The sequence below is a fragment of the Protopterus annectens genome, chromosome 12.part0 (assembly GCF_019279795.1).
Source record: "Protopterus annectens isolate FY-2018-M chromosome 12.part0, PAN1.0, whole genome shotgun sequence".
NCBI classification, from domain to species: Eukaryota; Metazoa; Chordata; order Ceratodontiformes; family Protopteridae; genus Protopterus; species Protopterus annectens.
In genome coordinates this window covers 165,673,867-165,691,135 of record NC_056746.1, presented here as the reverse complement: position 1 = coordinate 165,691,135, position 17,269 = coordinate 165,673,867, and the positions used below count along the sequence as shown (strand labels likewise).

The 17,269-nt window shown below is 46.2% G+C and overlaps 1 protein-coding gene across 5 annotated transcripts in view; it reads right to left on the bottom strand.

Annotated features, from left to right (window-relative positions):
* TSC2 (TSC complex subunit 2) overlaps positions 1-17,269 on the bottom strand; it is a 3,048,576-nt gene that overhangs the window by 2,635,991 nt on the left and 395,316 nt on the right. For all 5 annotated transcript variants that reach the window (XM_044089186.1, XM_044089187.1, XM_044089190.1 and 2 more), the window contains exon 11: positions 13,588-13,731. In XM_044089186.1, coding sequence (XP_043945121.1) covers positions 13,588-13,731 — 144 coding nt within the window. The remainder of the gene's footprint in view (positions 1-13,587; positions 13,732-17,269) is intronic.

Here is a 17,269-nt window from a genome sequence, read left to right as displayed (position 1 = left end):
TGTAAATCTGTTGTCAGCTTGCTTTTGTTGTCCCCTTGTATCAGACAGTCGTCCAGGTATGGATAAATTTGAATTCCCTGTAGTCTGCAATGGGCGATTACTGATGCCAGGCATTTTGTGAATACTCTGGGCGCAGTAGATAAGCCAAAGGGCAATGCTGAGAATTGATAGTGCTCTGATCCTGCAAGAAATCTGAGGTATCTTCTGCAGATAGGTCGAATGGGGACGTGCAGGTATGCCTCCTTGAGATCTAGAGTTACCAGCCAACACTCCTTGCCCAGCATGGGAAGAAGTTGCTGTAGGGTCAGCATTTTGAATTTTGGGACAATGATGTAAGTATTTAGGGTGGACAGGTCTAGAATTGGTCTCCAACTTTTTTCCTTTCTTGGAACTAGGAATAGTCTGGAGTAGAACCCCTTTCCTTGCTCTGCTGTTGGCACTTTTTCCACAGCTCTCATGTTTGCTAATTCCATTATCTGCTGTAGAGCCTCTGTTTTTTGATTTGGAGGTAGGTTTGGCATTCCTCCTTTGACTGGTAACGTGTGGAAGTGGAACCGGTAACCTTGATCTATGGTTCGTAAAATCCACTTGTCCTTTGTTATGTGGTGCCAGTTTTTTGAAAATAAGGTTAGCTTTCCGCCTAGAGGAGCTGCTATTTGTTCCCTGGTTGGCGGATTTAGGTTTAAGTCACTGTGGCTGTGTTGATGTAGAGGCAGGTGTTGATTCTGTGCCTCTGTTTTTACCTTGCCACTGTCGTCCTCTGTAGGCACCTCCTCTGGATTGGTTTCTGCCTCTGGAACGTCTATTCCTGCCCCTTTGAGGTCTTGTGGAGTCAGGAAAGGACCAATTTTGGCAGGCCAGTTCCTGCTAAACCTTGGGGTTGAACCTGCAAGAATTCTTTAACTGTCTGGACTGATTTTGCCTTTTCTTCCATTTTCTTCATAACCTGCTGGGCAGGTGTACCAAACAAACTTGATTTATCCATAGGAGCATCAAGCAATTTAGATTTAACATGATCCGGTAAAGCTTGCTCCTTTAGCCATGCATGCCTTCTAATTACTGTGCCAGTCATGGCTGATCTAAATGAAGCCTCCAGTGCATCATAGCCACATTTTAAAGAATGGTTACTAACCTGCTGTATGTTATTTACCATTTCTAATACATAATTCTTATCAAGAGATTCATCAGTGGTTAGCTTTTTAGTTAACTGATCAAGCATAAACTCTTGGTATTGTATCATGTGAAACTGACAGTTTAAAGCTCTAGCTGAAAGAGTGGCTGAAGTGTAAACCTTTTACCCCATCTGTCTAATGACCTTGCTTCCCTTTCAGAAGGAACAGGGTTTTAGCTATGGTCATGCTACTGCCTTGGGACCCTGGGATATAGTTTCGGGTCTGCAAGAGGGGCCTTGTAGAGGTGGTGATGAGTATCTGGCACCCTGTAAAATCTGTCTGGTTTGGCAGGGGCTGGGGTAAAGAATCTGGAGCGGAGCAGGCATCATTGAAAGCATCATCCACCACAGAGAGAACAGGAGGGATAGCTAAGGGCCTGTGCTGTGGTAGGTGCAAAAAGTCCTAAGTCTTTTCCTGGAGTCTGAAAAATCCTGTTGCTGCCATTGGAACTGTTCTCATGGCATGCAAGGTTTCCCAAAGGAGAATTCTTCTGGAGGGAAGCAGCTGGAATGGATTCTTCAGCATCAGAATCTTCAAAATTGGAGAAAGGAGCCTCTGGCTGGTCAGTTATGTCTGATTCATCAGCAGAATCATCAGAGGACACTGGCTCAGGAGGCTCTGTCCTAGGTCTCTTTCTGGGGGCTGAGAGGCCCTGTCTGGGTGAGATTGAGATCCTCTAATTAATGAAATTAAATCTTCTGCCAAGGTAAGCATTTGAGAACTGGCAGAGGGCCTGGTGGAGGGGGGTTTAACAGGCACTGTTTTAGTAGTCTTGGCTGCTTTAGCCCTGGCGAAGGCCTTAATGGACATGGCTGCTGGAGGCCTAGCAGCACCACGTGCTGGGGTAGAGACATCCAAGGGAATGGTGTCTGATAAATCAGTGGTAAGCACCGTAGTGGGTAAAATTTCTGAGGCCGATTCAAGAGTGTTAGCAGGGACCTCAGTTGTAGTGATAGTTTCAGGAGTAGTTTTGATCAGTTTTCTCGGTTTCGGCCGAAACCGAGACACTCATGATTTGCTTAACCATGGTTTCGCGAAACCGCGGACCGCAGTGTCGGTCTTTTCTTGCGTTTTGGCAGAATGCGGTCGGAGGGTCCGGCGGCATAATGTACGCAAAGTCAGAACCGAAAAACTGTTCTGCAAACTCTGACCGACGCCTAAGCGTTCACGGTTGAAAGAAGCACAGGACGAACAGGCTGCTACGCCGTGGGCTGGGCCTAAACAGGGCAGGCAGTAAGAGTGGAAATCTTTATGAGGTATTTGTTTCCCACAGGTTAAACAATTATTAACTTTTCTGACATCGGCTGAGGCAAGAAAGAGTCCCCAACGGGTACTTAGCTTTAGAAGTCTTCAAGTAGTATTCGGTAGAAGTAATCTCTGGATCCGACCGACCGGCACTTGCGAACAGCTTCTGCTTCGGGCGCCACGCCGCAAGAAAGACTGGGGAAAATGGCGTCGGCTGATGCTTATATACCCGAAGACCAACAGAGATGACGTCGGGTGAAGTGCGACATCAGCCGAAGCCGGACCCGGACTTTGGAATCCGGCCGACTGAAGGGCTGCCTGACGACAGGACAACCCAGTTGTTATGACTGCAGATGCATCCATGAAGGACATCTTTATGAGGTATTTGTTTCCCACAGGTTAAACAATTATTAACTTTTTCTGACATCGGCTGAGGCAAGAAAGAGTCCCCAACGGGGTACTTAGCTTTAGAAGTCTTCGAAGTAGTATTCGGTAGAAGTAATCTCTGGATCCGACCGACCGGCACTTGCGAACAGCTTCTGCTTCGGGCGCCACGCGGCAAGAAAGACCGAGGAAAATGGCGTCGGCTGATGCCTTTATACCCGAAGACCAACAGAGATGACGTCGGGTGAAGAGCGACATCAGCCGAAGCCGGACCCGGACTTTGGAATCCGGCCGACTGAAGGGCTGCCTGACGACAGGACAACCCAGTTGTTATGACTGCAGATGCATCCATGAAGGACATCATCTACATCAGAATCAGAATAAGGAGGATACTCCTGCAAGTCTTCAGCCGAAGACTCAGAAGCCTCCGAACATTGCTCAAAACTCTCAAGCTCAGGTTCCACCCTAGGCCTCTTATCAGGAGGGGGCATAGAACCTCTAATCATAGTAATCAAATCCTCTGCCATTTTAAGCATATGTTTCTTAGGCAGAGACCCTGAAGAACTAGGAGAAACACCCACAGAAGTTAAACCTGGCCTGCCTCTCGAAGAAGCCTTGGGAACAGAAGGGGAGGGCCTAACCACCTTAGGAAGGGAGGGGAGAACAGCTACCTGAGAAGCCCCCTCAGCCTGGCCTGCCTCCTGAGAGGACACATCTTGTAACAGTAAAGTCTCTCCCTGAGACTCCAAAGAAACTTCTGGCAGAACCTCCGGCTCCACCGAGCCCTCTAAAGAACCGACATCCGGGACAGACGGTTCTTCCAACCTAGGCTTTGCTGCTTTGTCCTTGCGCTTTTTGGACGAAGCGGGCGTCGGAGCATCCGACGGCATTCTATAATTACAACGCTTCCCAAAATCTAACCTGGCACAGTCTAATCTTCTCTTTATAGTGCGTTTGTTAAATCTAGCACAAGAGCGACATCCAACAACGTCGTGCTCAGGCCCTAAGCAAGGTATACACAAGGTATGGTAATCCCTATGAGGTATCTGTTTCCCACAAGAAATACAGTTATTCACTTTTTCTGACATCCGGTTAAATACTGAGGCAAGAAAAAAACAAAATATTCCCCAAGGGGGTACTTAGCCAACTTTGATTCGGTCTGAAACTCCGACTTCAGAAAATTTCAGAATGCCAACCTGCACTCGCAATACTGCTTCTGCATCGGACCATGCGGCAAAAAAGACTGAGGATATGGCGGTCATGCGCATTTGTACCCTGGCGTCCTGGCGTCAGACTAATGCTTGACCGGCCAGCCTTATACTTTGGTATTCGGGCCGACTGGGACAGCGGACTACCCTAGTGTTAGGACTGCAGCAATGTGGGATGAAGAACATCTGGGCCTGATAGGAACATGAAGATAAGCCTCTGAGATCCAGAGTTACCATCCAGTGATCTTTTCCCAACAGAGGTAAAAGCTGTTGTAACGTCAGCATTTTGAACTTTGGAATGTCCAGATAAGTGTTGAGGATAGATAAATCCAAAATTGGTCTCCACGTGTTCCCTTTCTTTGGTACTAGAAACAAGCGAGAATAAAATCCTAGTCCCACTTCTGACAGAGGAACTGGCTGTATAGCTCCTATTTGAAGAAGTAAAGAAATCTGCTTGTGAGCCTCTATCCTTTGCCGAGGAGGAATGTCTGGCATGCCTTTGAAAGGAGGCAATGTATGGAAATAGAACTTGTAGCCTCGGTTTATAATGTCCAATACCCATTTGTCCTGGGTGACTAAAAGCCAGTTTTGCTTGAAGAGGGCTAACTTTCCTCCCAAAGGAGCTGCCAGGGAAGAAGAATCTGGCAGCTGAAAATGCAGGTCATTGGGCCTGTTTACGAAAGGACTGGCCCCTGCCCTCACCTGCAGATTGTGCAGGTGAACTCCAAGTTCTAGGCCTGAATGTACCGTGAGCTCTGCCCCTGCCACGTCTAGATCGACCCCTAGACTGAGAATCAGAAGAAGGGTAGGTCCACCCCTTAGTAGGCCAATTTCTACTAAACTTTGGAGGTTGCACCTGCAAAAAATCTTTAACAGTCTGCATGGACTTAGCCTTGTCTTCCATTTTCTTCAAAACCGACTCCACAGGGGGACCAAACAAAACTTCAGACTGTAAAGGGGCATCCAGAATTCTAGTTTTAACATGCTCGGACAAATTCTGATCCTTAAGCCAGGCGTGCCTAGAAAGAACTGAACCAGTGGCAGCCACCCTAGAAGAGGCCTGTACAGCATCAAAACCACACTGCAAAGAATGCTTACCCACCTGTTCAGAGACATGTACTAAATCCTGCAATTCTTTACACTCTATGCCCTCTGCCAAAGCATCCACTTTAGATTTTAGCTGAGAAAGGAGGAAATTCTGATACTTCAACATATGAAACTGGCAATTTAAAGCCCTCATTGCTAAAGTAGAAGAGGTATACACCTTCTTGCCCCATCTATCCAAAGCTCTAGCTTCCTTATCTAGAGGAACCGGATTCTTTACAACAGAAGCTCTAACACCCTTAGGCCCCTGACTAATAGTTTCTGGGTCCGCCCTAGGACTCTTATACAGATATTTATGAGCCTCAGGCACCCTGTAATACCTGTCCGGTTTAACTGGCACAGGAGGCAAAGAATCTGGATTAAGGGAAGCCTCCGAGAAAACATCTTGAACAACATCCAAAACAGGAGGTATAGCCAAGGGTCTATGCTGTGGTAAAAACAAGAATTCCCTAAGCCTCTTCCGTGAATCAGAGAAATCCTGTCCTTCCCACCTAAAATGCTCCCTCATGGAATGCAGAGTTTCTGAAAATGAAAAATCCTCTGGAGGAGAAGCAGAAGGAGTGGAATCCTCTGCATCAGAATCCGAATAAGGGGGAAAATCTTGAATATCTTCAGCAGAAGAGTCTGAGTCATCTGAGGCCTGGTCCAAACTTTCCAACTCTGGCTCCACCCTGGGCCTCTTATCAGGAGGGGGCATATAACCTCTAATTAAAGTAATCAAATCTTCTGCCATTTTAAGCATGTGCTTTTTAGGCACAGACCCTGAAGTACCTGGAGGGACACCAAAGGAAGGCAAAACAGACCTGCCCTTAGAAGAAGCCTTAGAAATAGTAGCAGAAGGCCTAACCACCTTAGGCATAGAAGGGAGAACAGTAACCTGAGAGGCCCCTTCAGCTTGACCTGACTCCTGTGAGGCCACATCCTGCAAAATCAAAGTTTCCCCCTGAGACTCAACAGAAACTTCAGCCGGATCCACCTGTTCCACTGTAGTTTCTGCAGGACCGGCGTCCGAAACGGACGAATCAACCTGTCTAGGTTTCAAGGATTTGTCTTTGCACTTCTTCAGAAGCGGCGTCGGAGGATCCGCGGCATATTATAATTACACCGCTTACCAAAGACTAATCTAGCACAATCTAACCTTCTTTATAGTGCTTATTAAACCTAGCACAAACTGACACCCGACTACGCCGTGGTCCGGTCCCAAACAAGGAATGCAAAGAGAGTGATAATCCTATCGGTATCTGTTTCCCACAAGAAATACAATTATTCACTTTTCTGACATCCGAATTAACTGAGGCAAGAAAAACAAAAATATTCCCCAACGGGGTACTTAGCCCAACTTGGTTTCGGTCTGAAACTCAGAATACGAAAATTTCAGAACGCCGAATGGCACTTGCAACGCTGCTTCTGCATCGGACCATGCGGCAAAAAAGACTGAGGATATGACGTCGGTCATGCACTTTTATACCCTGACGCTCTGATGTCAGATCTGAGCGCCCATGACCGACGTCAGCCTAATACTTTGGTATTCGGGCCGACCAAGGACAGCGGACTACCCATATGTAAGGACTGCAGCAATGTGAGATGAAGAACATCATGCTTATTCCGTGTCAAACATTTTAACACAATTCCCCACCCAGGCACAGTAGAAAAACTAAACTGTGAATAAAAATAGAAGTTATGTTCTTACCATAACGTTCCATGTTAGTTGTCTTCTTCTCGCCTTCTTTCTTGCTGGATGGGTTCGGAGCCGACCTCGGCTCCAACTCGGCCACTCTAAAAGCTCGAGAGTTGGTTCCACCGGCTCGAGGCTCCCCTTATATCCCACAATGCTAGGCGGTATTACCTCAGATCTCGTTTGTAAGCTAGGCCCAGCCAAAAAGTAACTCCAGAACCACTGGAAAAAGGGGAAAAACCCACCTCTATAAAAAGGAAGGGAAGAATGCGACCTGAAACCTGATGAAAGGCATATATGCAAGTATAGCATATACCTACATACAATAGAGGTGGTAGAAAAAGAGGTCACAATCAAACTCCTCTAGGTCTGTCCAGGCTAGGGGGAAGTAGGGTGGGGCCTTAAGAAAGAAGGCGAAGAAGACAACTAACATGGAACGTTATGGTAAGAACATAACTTCTATATGTTAAGTTGTCCATCTCTTCATTCTTGCTGGATGGGACCGTCCCTAGCACCTTGTCCCGGTGGCCTATCGGAACAGACTCTTGAGAACAGTGGAACCAAAATTAGCTCTATGTCTAGAAGCTAAATCCAACTTATAATGAGAAATGAAAGTGTGAGGAGTAGCCCAAGTAGCCGCTGCACAAATGGTGTCAATAGGCAGCCTGTCTTGGAAGGCTATAGAAGTAGCCAACGCTCTGGTGGAATGGGCCTTAGGTTTGTTAGGCAGCTTTTGGTGTCTAATTTCATAAGCAAAAGAAATCAGAGAAGTTAGCCATCTGGAGAGTGATACCTTCGAAACTGAAAGTCCCTTTCTGCCTTCTGCATAAGAGACAAACAACTGGTCAGTTTTCCTGATCTGTTTGGTTCTATCCAAATAATATCTTAACTGACGATGAACATCTAGCCAATGCAATTTTTGTTCAGACCTGTTAGAATAGTTAGGAAAAAACACAGGGAGGTCAATGCTTTGATTTAGGTTAGATGCAGAGGCTACTTTAGGTAAAAAGGATGGATTGGTTCGTAAGGACACCCTGTCTTTATGAAACAATAGATATGGTGGTCGACTGCTGAGTGCATGAAGTTCTGAGACCCTTCTAGCTGAAGTAATGGCTACCAGAAAGAGAGTCTTCCAGGATAGCAATTTCAATGAACAGGAAGCTGCAGGTTCGAAGGGGAGAATCAAAGATGTGAGAACTAAATTAAGGTCCCAAGAAGGAGGAGGATTTCTTATAGGAGGTCTGAGAAGAAAAACTCCCTTCAAAAAAGCTTTGCAAAGCTTGTGAGACATGATGGCAGAATCTGAAATGCCCACATGAAAGTTAGAAATAGCTGCCAATTGAACTTTAAGAGTAGAAGGAGATGAACCTGCATGGAAGAGTTCAGCTAGAAATTCAAGAACTATTTGGATGGAAGCAGTGAAAGGATCTATGTCCTTCCTTGAGCCCAATAGGCGAAACGTTTCCACTTACTAAGATAAATCTTCCGAGTGGAAGATTTATGGGAAGCTATCAAAATATCTCGAACAGAGTGAGATATTTGAGGAAGCCTGGCTAAGGTTGGAATTGGAGGAACCAAGCAGTGAGGTTCAGAGAGGGGAGGGAGCGATGTAACTGACCCGATTGATGGATCAAAAGATCTGGAACTAGGTCCAGATGCCAAGGTTGCTCCAACAGAAATTGATGTAGAAAGGGGAACCAAACCTGTCGAGGCCAGTAAGGAGCAATGAGGATCAATGAGGCCTTCTGAGCGATAGCTTTCTGTATCACTTGAGAGATTAGTGGGAAGGGAGGAAATGCATACATAAGTCCCCGGGGCCAGACTTGGACTAGAGCGTCTCTGCTGGGCTGGCCTGGTAACGGAAATAGGGTGAAATAATCTCTGCACTTGCTGTTTTGGGGAGTAGTAAAAAGGTCGCAGCAAGGCTGACCCCACTTAAATTTTCTCCAGAATAGGATCTTTCAGAGACCACTCGTGAGGCATGAGGATAGCTCTGCTCAACTTGTCCGCGATTAGATTGGACTTCCCGGGGATGTGCGTTGCTATCAGAAAACGCTGAGAAGAAATCTCCCATTGCCACAGTCTGAGTGCTTCTCGACATAGGGGATAGGACCTGGTTCCGCCTTGTTTGTTGATATACCACACTACAGACATATTGTCCGTCTGGATTGCTATCGTTCCCAAGGGAAGAGAGTCTTGAAGGGCTTGCAATGCTAAAAGCACTTCTCTCATCTCTAGAACATTTATATGCAAGTGGCATTCGTCTGGTTGCCATATGCCCTGGACTGTTCTGCCCTGATAATGCCCCCCCCACCCGATCAGGGAGGCGTCCGTTGTCAGAGTAGCAACCGGGGGGGAAAGAAAAAAGAGTCTTCCCAGAGAGAGCTGAGGGGAAGACATCCACCAAAGAAGATGATTCTTGCATGCTTGCGTAATCATAATGGTGTGGGACATCGGAAGTTGTTGGTATGACCATTGTGTGAAGAGCATCCATTGAAAGATTCTCATGTGGAATCTGGCTAATAAAAGTAGAGGGATAGCAGCCGCCATAATCCCCAGTACTTTCAGAACTAATCTGGCTTTGACTCTGTTGCTGTGGAAGAGAAGGGAGACCAGTTTGCGTATGTCTGCTATTCTTTGGTCTGTTAGTCTACAGACATGTTGACTGTGTCTAGATTTGCGCCTATGAAGGTAATAGCGACAAGGCGACAAAACAGACTTTTCGCAATTTATTGAGATGCCTAACTTTTGACAAATGCGAAAGGTGTAGTCTCTGGCCACTAGAAGAAGATGCTTGGTAGGAGCTGTGAGGAGCCAGTCGTCCAAATATGGAAACACCTGGAATCCTTGACGTCTCAGGTGAGAAGCTACCACTGCCATGCATTTGGTAAACACCGGGGCAGTGGTGAGACCAAAGGGCAGGGCTCTGAATTGAAAGTGACTGGTTCCCAGCCGGAAGCGGAGAAATCTCCTGGAGCGTCTGTTCATTTTTATATGATAGTATGCATCCTGGAGGTCTATAGAGCACATCCAGTTTTCCTTTCCCAAAAGGGGTAGGATGGATTGTAGCGTGACCATCCGAAATCTTGTTTTCTTGACCGACTTGTTCAAGATACTGAGATCCAAAATGGGTCTCCAGTCAACTGTTTTCTTTGGAACCAAAAAGAATTTGGAGTAGATTCCGGATCCTTGCTGGTCTGCTGGCACTGGCTGAATGGCTCTTTTTGCAAGCAACTTTGAAATTTCCAACGCTGCTTGGTCCCTTTGAGCGGGTGGAACATCTGGAAGGGATTTTTTTGATTGATTTGGAATACGAAAGAACGGAATGGAATAGCCTTTGGAAATGATGGACTGTACCCACTTGTCTTGAGTTAGGGATTGCCAGGCTTCTGGGTACAGTGACAATCTTCCCCCGACTGCCTCCGAAGGTGGACAGTCGGGCAACACCTCAGGGATGCTGGAAGGGCTTATCGGAAAAAAGTTTCTCGATTGCCCTGGTTCTGCGGACCCCCCCCTGCCTCTAGGGCGACGTCTACCATTATTGTTCCCCCCTCTGCCTCTGGAGGGAACCGACTCTGTCGTCAGGCAAAGTCCCTTGAGATTGTTTGGAACCACATTTTCCCACTTTTCTGGCCTTTGGGGTAAGGCTTAGAAGGAGTAGAAAACGGACTCCGGCGGCAGAAAGAGTTTTGCCATCCGTCTCGCACCTCGTCAAGGTTTCTTTCACTTGAGGACCAAAGAGATGATCCATCAAGCGGGAATTAGTGAAAGGCGTTTTAAAGGGGTCCGCAAATTGCATAGCCGCATCCAGGCATGCGGTAAGGCAACACCTGTCCCTGCTCTGCTCGCTCCATCAGCCGCATATGAAAGGGCGCATGGAGGAGTTGGCTATAGAATTTAGGGTAGCCAGCTGAGCATTCATCTTGTCCTGAAAACCCGCAGCTGTAGGATCCTTCAACATGTCACTCGCTTCCTTGATCAAATCTCTTTGAAGGCAGGTGAAATGGCATAGGTAGTTCAGCGAGCATAGCAAAGGTCACTGGAAAACATCCGCTTCCATTACCTGTCCATAGACCTAGATTCCTTGTTAGGAGGATGGACAGGCACCGAAGGATCAGCTAGTTCCTTCTTAGTGGCAGCAGCTACCACCATAGCATCCACAGAAACTCCCTTGGTCAGAAATTGTTTATCTGTTGGTGCTGTGATAAACTTTGAAGGTCTCCTGGGGTGGGGTCCACTGAGTCAGGAGCCGTCCAAGGCTTTTTTGCTACCACCTGCATGAGGGGGTCAAAGGGGGGGGACACCCAGGAGGTGGAAGGGCGAGAGCCAAACGCCTCAAGATACACAGATTCATCCTCCGAAGGGTAAAGGGCTGGCCAATTTCCCCTCTGTTTCAGGATTTCTAGAATGTCTGCAAAGGAGACATCTTCAGAAGGGGAACGGGGGGAACCCTCGGAATCCTCTAAATCTGTGTCAGAGGTGACAGACTCAGGTGAGTCTATGTACTTCCTCTTACACTTTCTCTTCCTAGGGGGCTCCCCTGCCAATTCAGGAGAGGCCTCGGAAGAGGATGAGATCCCCACAGGGGATTCTTGAGGAGCTGGCTCTCTGCGGTCTGGGATGAGGGAGTGAGTAGACATAACCTGAGGCACCGAAGAGGGAGGGGCGGACGGAGCAGACTGTGGAGTTGAACAAGGTTCCAACACACTCCGCATGACCTCGAACACACCCCTGTCAGGCAGAGCCAGAGGTCCCCGCTCCGAAAAGCTGAGAACCCCCCTCGGCACCGACAGTGATGGCTCAGAGGCCGATGTCGGAGCCGAACTCACCAGCGCCGAGGCACCGAGAGGGAGAGCGGGGTCGGACAAGGGTCCGATGCCACTCACCCCCTCGGAGCCGACGAGGGAAGTCCGGCGCCGAGATTCTTCCAAGGAAGAAATCGGAGCCGACGACGGAGCCGAAGACAATTGTATCGGCTCCGACGCTACCACAGTCTCGGTTCCGAAACGCCCCGGCTCCGAGCTCAAGAGAGTCGGAGGAGGAACATTTTGAGGGACAGGGTCAAGCATCGACTGATGAGTCGGGCTCTGAAGCATTTGGGCCAGTGCCTCGGACTTAAGAAGTCGACTCACTACCCTCTGAAGGTTATGATCCGAAAGCCTCGATGACCTAGAGGAGTGAGATCTATGGCTCCGTTCAAACAGCAAGGGAGATGCTGGAGCCGAATGAACGGAGCCAAGGGACGGTGACCTAGACCTCTTTCTAGATGTCGGCTCCGATGGTCTGATCGGAGCCGACACAGGAATTTCCAATGCCTCGGCTCCAGCCGGAGCCGAGGAAACCAGAGAAGCTGCAGTCTGAGACTCATCGGCTCCAGCCGGAGCCGATGTAGCAGGAGGTTTTGAAGCCTTAGGCCTCGACTCAGAAGCTGGAGTCGAGGACCTAGAAGCCTTAGAGGGTTTGCCCGAAGTAGCAGTAAGGGAACCCTCAGGCTTAAGCAAACCTCTTAAAATGAGTTTATTTTTTTCTTTCCTGCAGGACTCTAGGGCTGAAGCCATGGCATACAGCACAAGAGTCCTGCAGGTGTAAAGGTCCCAGGCAGTACACACAAGAAGTGTGACTGTCTGTCAGAGACATTTTCTGACAGCACGAGTCACACTTCTTGAAGCCTGAGACCTTTGAGTCCTTAGACATTGTCAAGGAAAGTGTAACCACACACACACTCAAACACACCGATTACACTTTACACAAGTTTAACTAGAAAAAATTACACTTAACACAAGTTTTTCTAGATCCCTAACAAAAAACACATACACTCCACTAAGGGGATGGAAGGGCCAGATGGCCTGTCGTAAGAACTTATAAGTTCTTTGTCGACAAAAAGGTGGCTAAACAGAAGGAAAAGGGTCTAAATCCACTAATTTAAGGGAAATAACTATAATAGGTTAAATTAAAGGGGTTTAAATAGACTATAGATTACTCTATAATAACTGACCCGAAGCCGGTAGAAACCAAACACCTCGATCGCTGTAGCGGCAAACGAGATCTGAGGTAATACCGCCTAGCATTGTGGGATATAAGGGGAGCCTCGAGCCGGTGGAACCAACTCTCGAGCTTTTAGAGTGGCCGAGTCGGAGCCGAGGTCGGCTCCGAACCCATCCAGCAAGAATGAAGGCGAGATGGACAACTTAACATCACCTTGTTACCACCTGGATTGCCATCAGAGACAATACACAGAAATAAAATAAGAGAAGTTACCTCCACAAAGTGACTAAAATCACCAAAAGTTTCTCCCAGGGTTCTGTGCTGAGACCTCTGCTGTTCGGCATCTACATTTTCTGAAGTAAAAGCCAATACCAAAGGGCTCTGTCTGACTAAGTTTGCCGATGAGGATGATTATTTTGAGCACAAAAAGGGAAAGTGGCTATGGTTAAAATGGCCCACAAGGGCAGTTAGCCTAGTACCTATTATGAACATAGCTATGATGAAGGCACATTGTTCTAAACACAAAAGGCTTTAAGATATCTGCAGCAAACTGCAACAAGTTTGTTCTATTATACATGGATGCCCTCTTTATACTTAGTGTGCCAACATACCACAGCTGGGTGTATGTCACACTGAGGTGGGAAGAGCATCTTGAGTTCTTGAAGCTGGGTGTGATGTATGGGGACACCAAGCAGCGAAGTCCCAGTAATAAGTACTGATGCACAAGTCATTTAAATAAACATCTGGCTTTAAACAAAATCAGAAGCAGCAGTACTTCTTTAAAATACTTCACTGGAACAAAACACAAACTCACCTGAAGTTGTTGAAGTAGTTTTTCAATTATTTCAAGAAGAATATCCCAAGTCACCACAGTCAGATCCCGACCATATTTCTTAATTAATCTAGTTATGGACAGTACTATTTCGTAGGATACCACAGCATTTGGACAGGTCAAAGCCTAAAATAATTTAAAACAAAGACTGTTTTAACAGCAGACTTGGCAATCATTTAAGATAGAACTATATTCGGCATAATTTATTTTCCCCTCTTTAGAAATAAAACTATCTGTTCAGTACAATGCTCGGAAAACTGCACCTTAAATTAAAGTGGTTCTACTAGCAGTATGACCTTAGTAGCAAAGGAAGATCATTTAAAAACAAATTTCATCTTTTTTTCAACCCACCAATGGGACTTGCTCAGTGGCTCTACTACTGGCACTCAGACCATCTGCTCCATGGAGCCAAATTACAGGCACTCCCAGGCTACATGACAGCCCTATGGTCCATTCATTCCTGCCCAGGAGGCCCTAGTGGTCCATTCATTCCTTAGAGTGAGAGAGTTGGGGCCATTGGCAGAGGGTTAGTTTGCTGGCCCTGTGGAGCTGCATACCTTCTCACCAAGTGGTGCACCCCCCTCCCCCACTGGCAGCTCACTGAGCCACTGCTGCCCTCTTCAGTTTACAGGTATGAGCACACCATGGCAGCACAGACTCCCTAGGCCCATGCATCACTGACAAAATACTAGGTCATGCTGCTAGGTGTCACCAAAGTGGTATGTCTGAACACCCCCCCCCCCCCTCCAGGCTTGGTGAGCCCGCAGTAGACACTCACTCCTATCCTTCCTGGTCAATTCCTACAGCACCTAAATCACTAATGAACTCTGGCCACCAGTATTATAGCCAGACGTTTCTCTTTCTATGCTATAGAGCTAGTTAAAACACACATTATCTTGATGATCTAGCAGACATGCAAATATTACTATTACTGTTGTCAATAAGGGAAAAATGAAATCAAACATGAAAATCTACAGACTTTTATAAACAAATAAAAACCTAACTTAACTGCATCACTTCTAGCTCTCTCGCTCACTACTACCTACACATTTTTTCCCATCATTTTCCATACTAGTTAGCTTACGTTACATTCAATTCTCATAATCCCCTTATTACTGTACTTTAATTTTATTAACTTCCAAAGTTCACACAACTTTATCTGTATATTTACTTACTTCATGCCTAGTACTTTGGGTTCAGCAATGTATTAACCTTAGTCTTACCATATTTCTGCTTAGTTTCTTGCCATACTACGTGAAAATTTCCATATATGTATTGTATTTCTATCCATTCTATATATTCCTTTATTGCATGTTATGTAATTACTTCAGAAGTATGTATACTTAAAATGTGATCTGTGTTTTTCTTTGTTCTTACTATTTGCTTACTTAAACTTTGTTTTTTTAGGGAGCTTTTCTCCTCGGGTCTCTGCTGAAAAAGGGCTTCTAAGAACCCAGACAGACTAACCCATTTATCAAATGTAAAAATAAATATAAAGTATGCCAGTACCTTGAAAATATTAAACTGACATGTTTCAGTCATTCATTCGTTCAACTATCCACTTAGAGATCACATGCAAAGGTGCATTTTATTTACCATTTTGTTTTATATTAATTATGTTCTTGCTTACAGTGGAGTTTATGATACTAAAACTTGAAGTTTTTAATTTAGTTTCTTAAACTGAACTGTATTTGCTAGGTTTAATAAACGTTTGCTTATTTACCATATGCAAAGTAGCTGCCAGGTACTTCCTGCATCACGTGGTCATGTATTTTGATGATGCAATAGGGGGAATAAACACCCTGTAGAGGACAGGCATGTTTGCTGTAGCAGAAAGCAAATTAACGGATTACGTACTACAAACTGCAGCACAATCCTTCATTTAATCAACAACTTCCTAAATGCATTTACAATCAAATAAAAAAGTACCATGTCATCATACAGGGTGAGCTTCTGCAGTGGACAAAGTACAGCTTTGTACACTTACTATAAATGTAGATGTTTGAGCGTATTCACTGTTGCAGTCATCACATTTGGATCATCTGCCTGCAGGTAGCCCTTAGCCAGCCTGAATACCAGTGTCTTCGGATTTCTGTGTCGGATGCTGCCGCTTCTTCCATGGCGTCAGGGGTACAAAACATGCAGCAGACACCATTACATCAGTTTTTCTTGCCCCAGATGTCAGGTGCCCCCAAAATAGGAAGCAATTATATGGTATGGGACCTCCCCAGTAAAAAGCAAATACACATGATATAATATATGCCAAACAAGAAGGAAAGGTAGACCCAAGAGAAGTCAGCGGGCTGGAGGGAGGGTAACCAGGACTGCAACAGTGAATACACTCTAATCTACATTTATGGTAAGTGTACAACAACTATACTATGTTATTCACGTCTCACTGTTGCAATCACCACATTTGGGTTGATTCCCAAAGCTAAGGAAGGGTGGAGGCAGATAAAGAGCATTAGGGCTAATAATCAGGCCTTGTAAAACTGCTGTGGCAAATCTAGCTCTGGATTTAGAAAAGATAGGCAGGTGGCAATGCTTGGTGAAAGTATGTACAGAGCTCCAGGTAGCAGCTTCCAGGATGTCCCTGGTAGGACTCCTTTGTGAAATGCTGTAGAGGAAGTTGCAGCCCTGGTGGAATGTGGTCTTATCTCTGTGGGGTAGGTTTTTCCATAGTGCTTGTCGCAGAAATGCATGCAATGGGCTATCCATTTGGAAATAGTTTGCTTTGAAATGGTCTTCCCCTCTGTCCCCGCAGCAAATTTAACTAGCAGCTGGTCAGATTTTCTGAGAGGCTTAGTTCTGTCCAAACAGAATCAAAGCTGTCTGTGCACGTCCAGAGAATGCAGTATCGTTTCCCCCTTATTTTGAGGATTAGAGAAAAAAGTAGACAAATGAATGGACTGCTTTAGAGCCACACTAGACACCACCTTGAGCATAAAAGATGGATTAGCCCCGAGGGAAACCCTGTCCGCATGGAAGATAAAGAAGGGTTTCACTGCCATGAGGGTCTGCAGTTCACACACTCTTCTTGCAGAAGTGATGGCTAGAAGTAAGGCTGTTTTCCAAGAAAGGAATTTCAACTCTGCTGTAGAAGCTGGTTCAAAAGGGGGGGGGTTTCCACTACAAAGTTAAGGTCCCAGCAGGCTGGTGTGGGAGCTCTCCTGGGGGGGTGGGGTGTCTTAAATATTTGGCCCTTCTAAGGAATTGTTTTAGCAGGGGATGAGAGAAGAAGGGTGGCTCAGTATTATAATGTGCCGATATGGCAGAGGCGTGAATCTTAATTGAAGACAAAGATAGGCCCTTGTGGAGCATTTCTGTTAAATAGTCTAGAATATGAGGTAAGATGGGCACCGCTGTGCCCATCCCCTGAGCCTGACTCCAAGAACAGTATCTTTTTCCACTTTTCTGAATAGGATTTTCTAGTACTAGGCCTCCTCGCCTCAAGAATGACATCCACCACCTGCTTACTGAGGGCTGTTAAAGGTGAGCTCATGGAATTAGCCAGGCTGCAAGTTTCAGGGTTTGAAGCTGAGGGTGCGGAATCTGGCCCATCTGCTGGGACAGCAGGGAAGGGGTCTGAGGCAGGTGCCATGGTTGCCACTGGCAATTTAAAGTCATAATGGCCAAAGCAGCAGAAGTGTATACCTTCTTACCC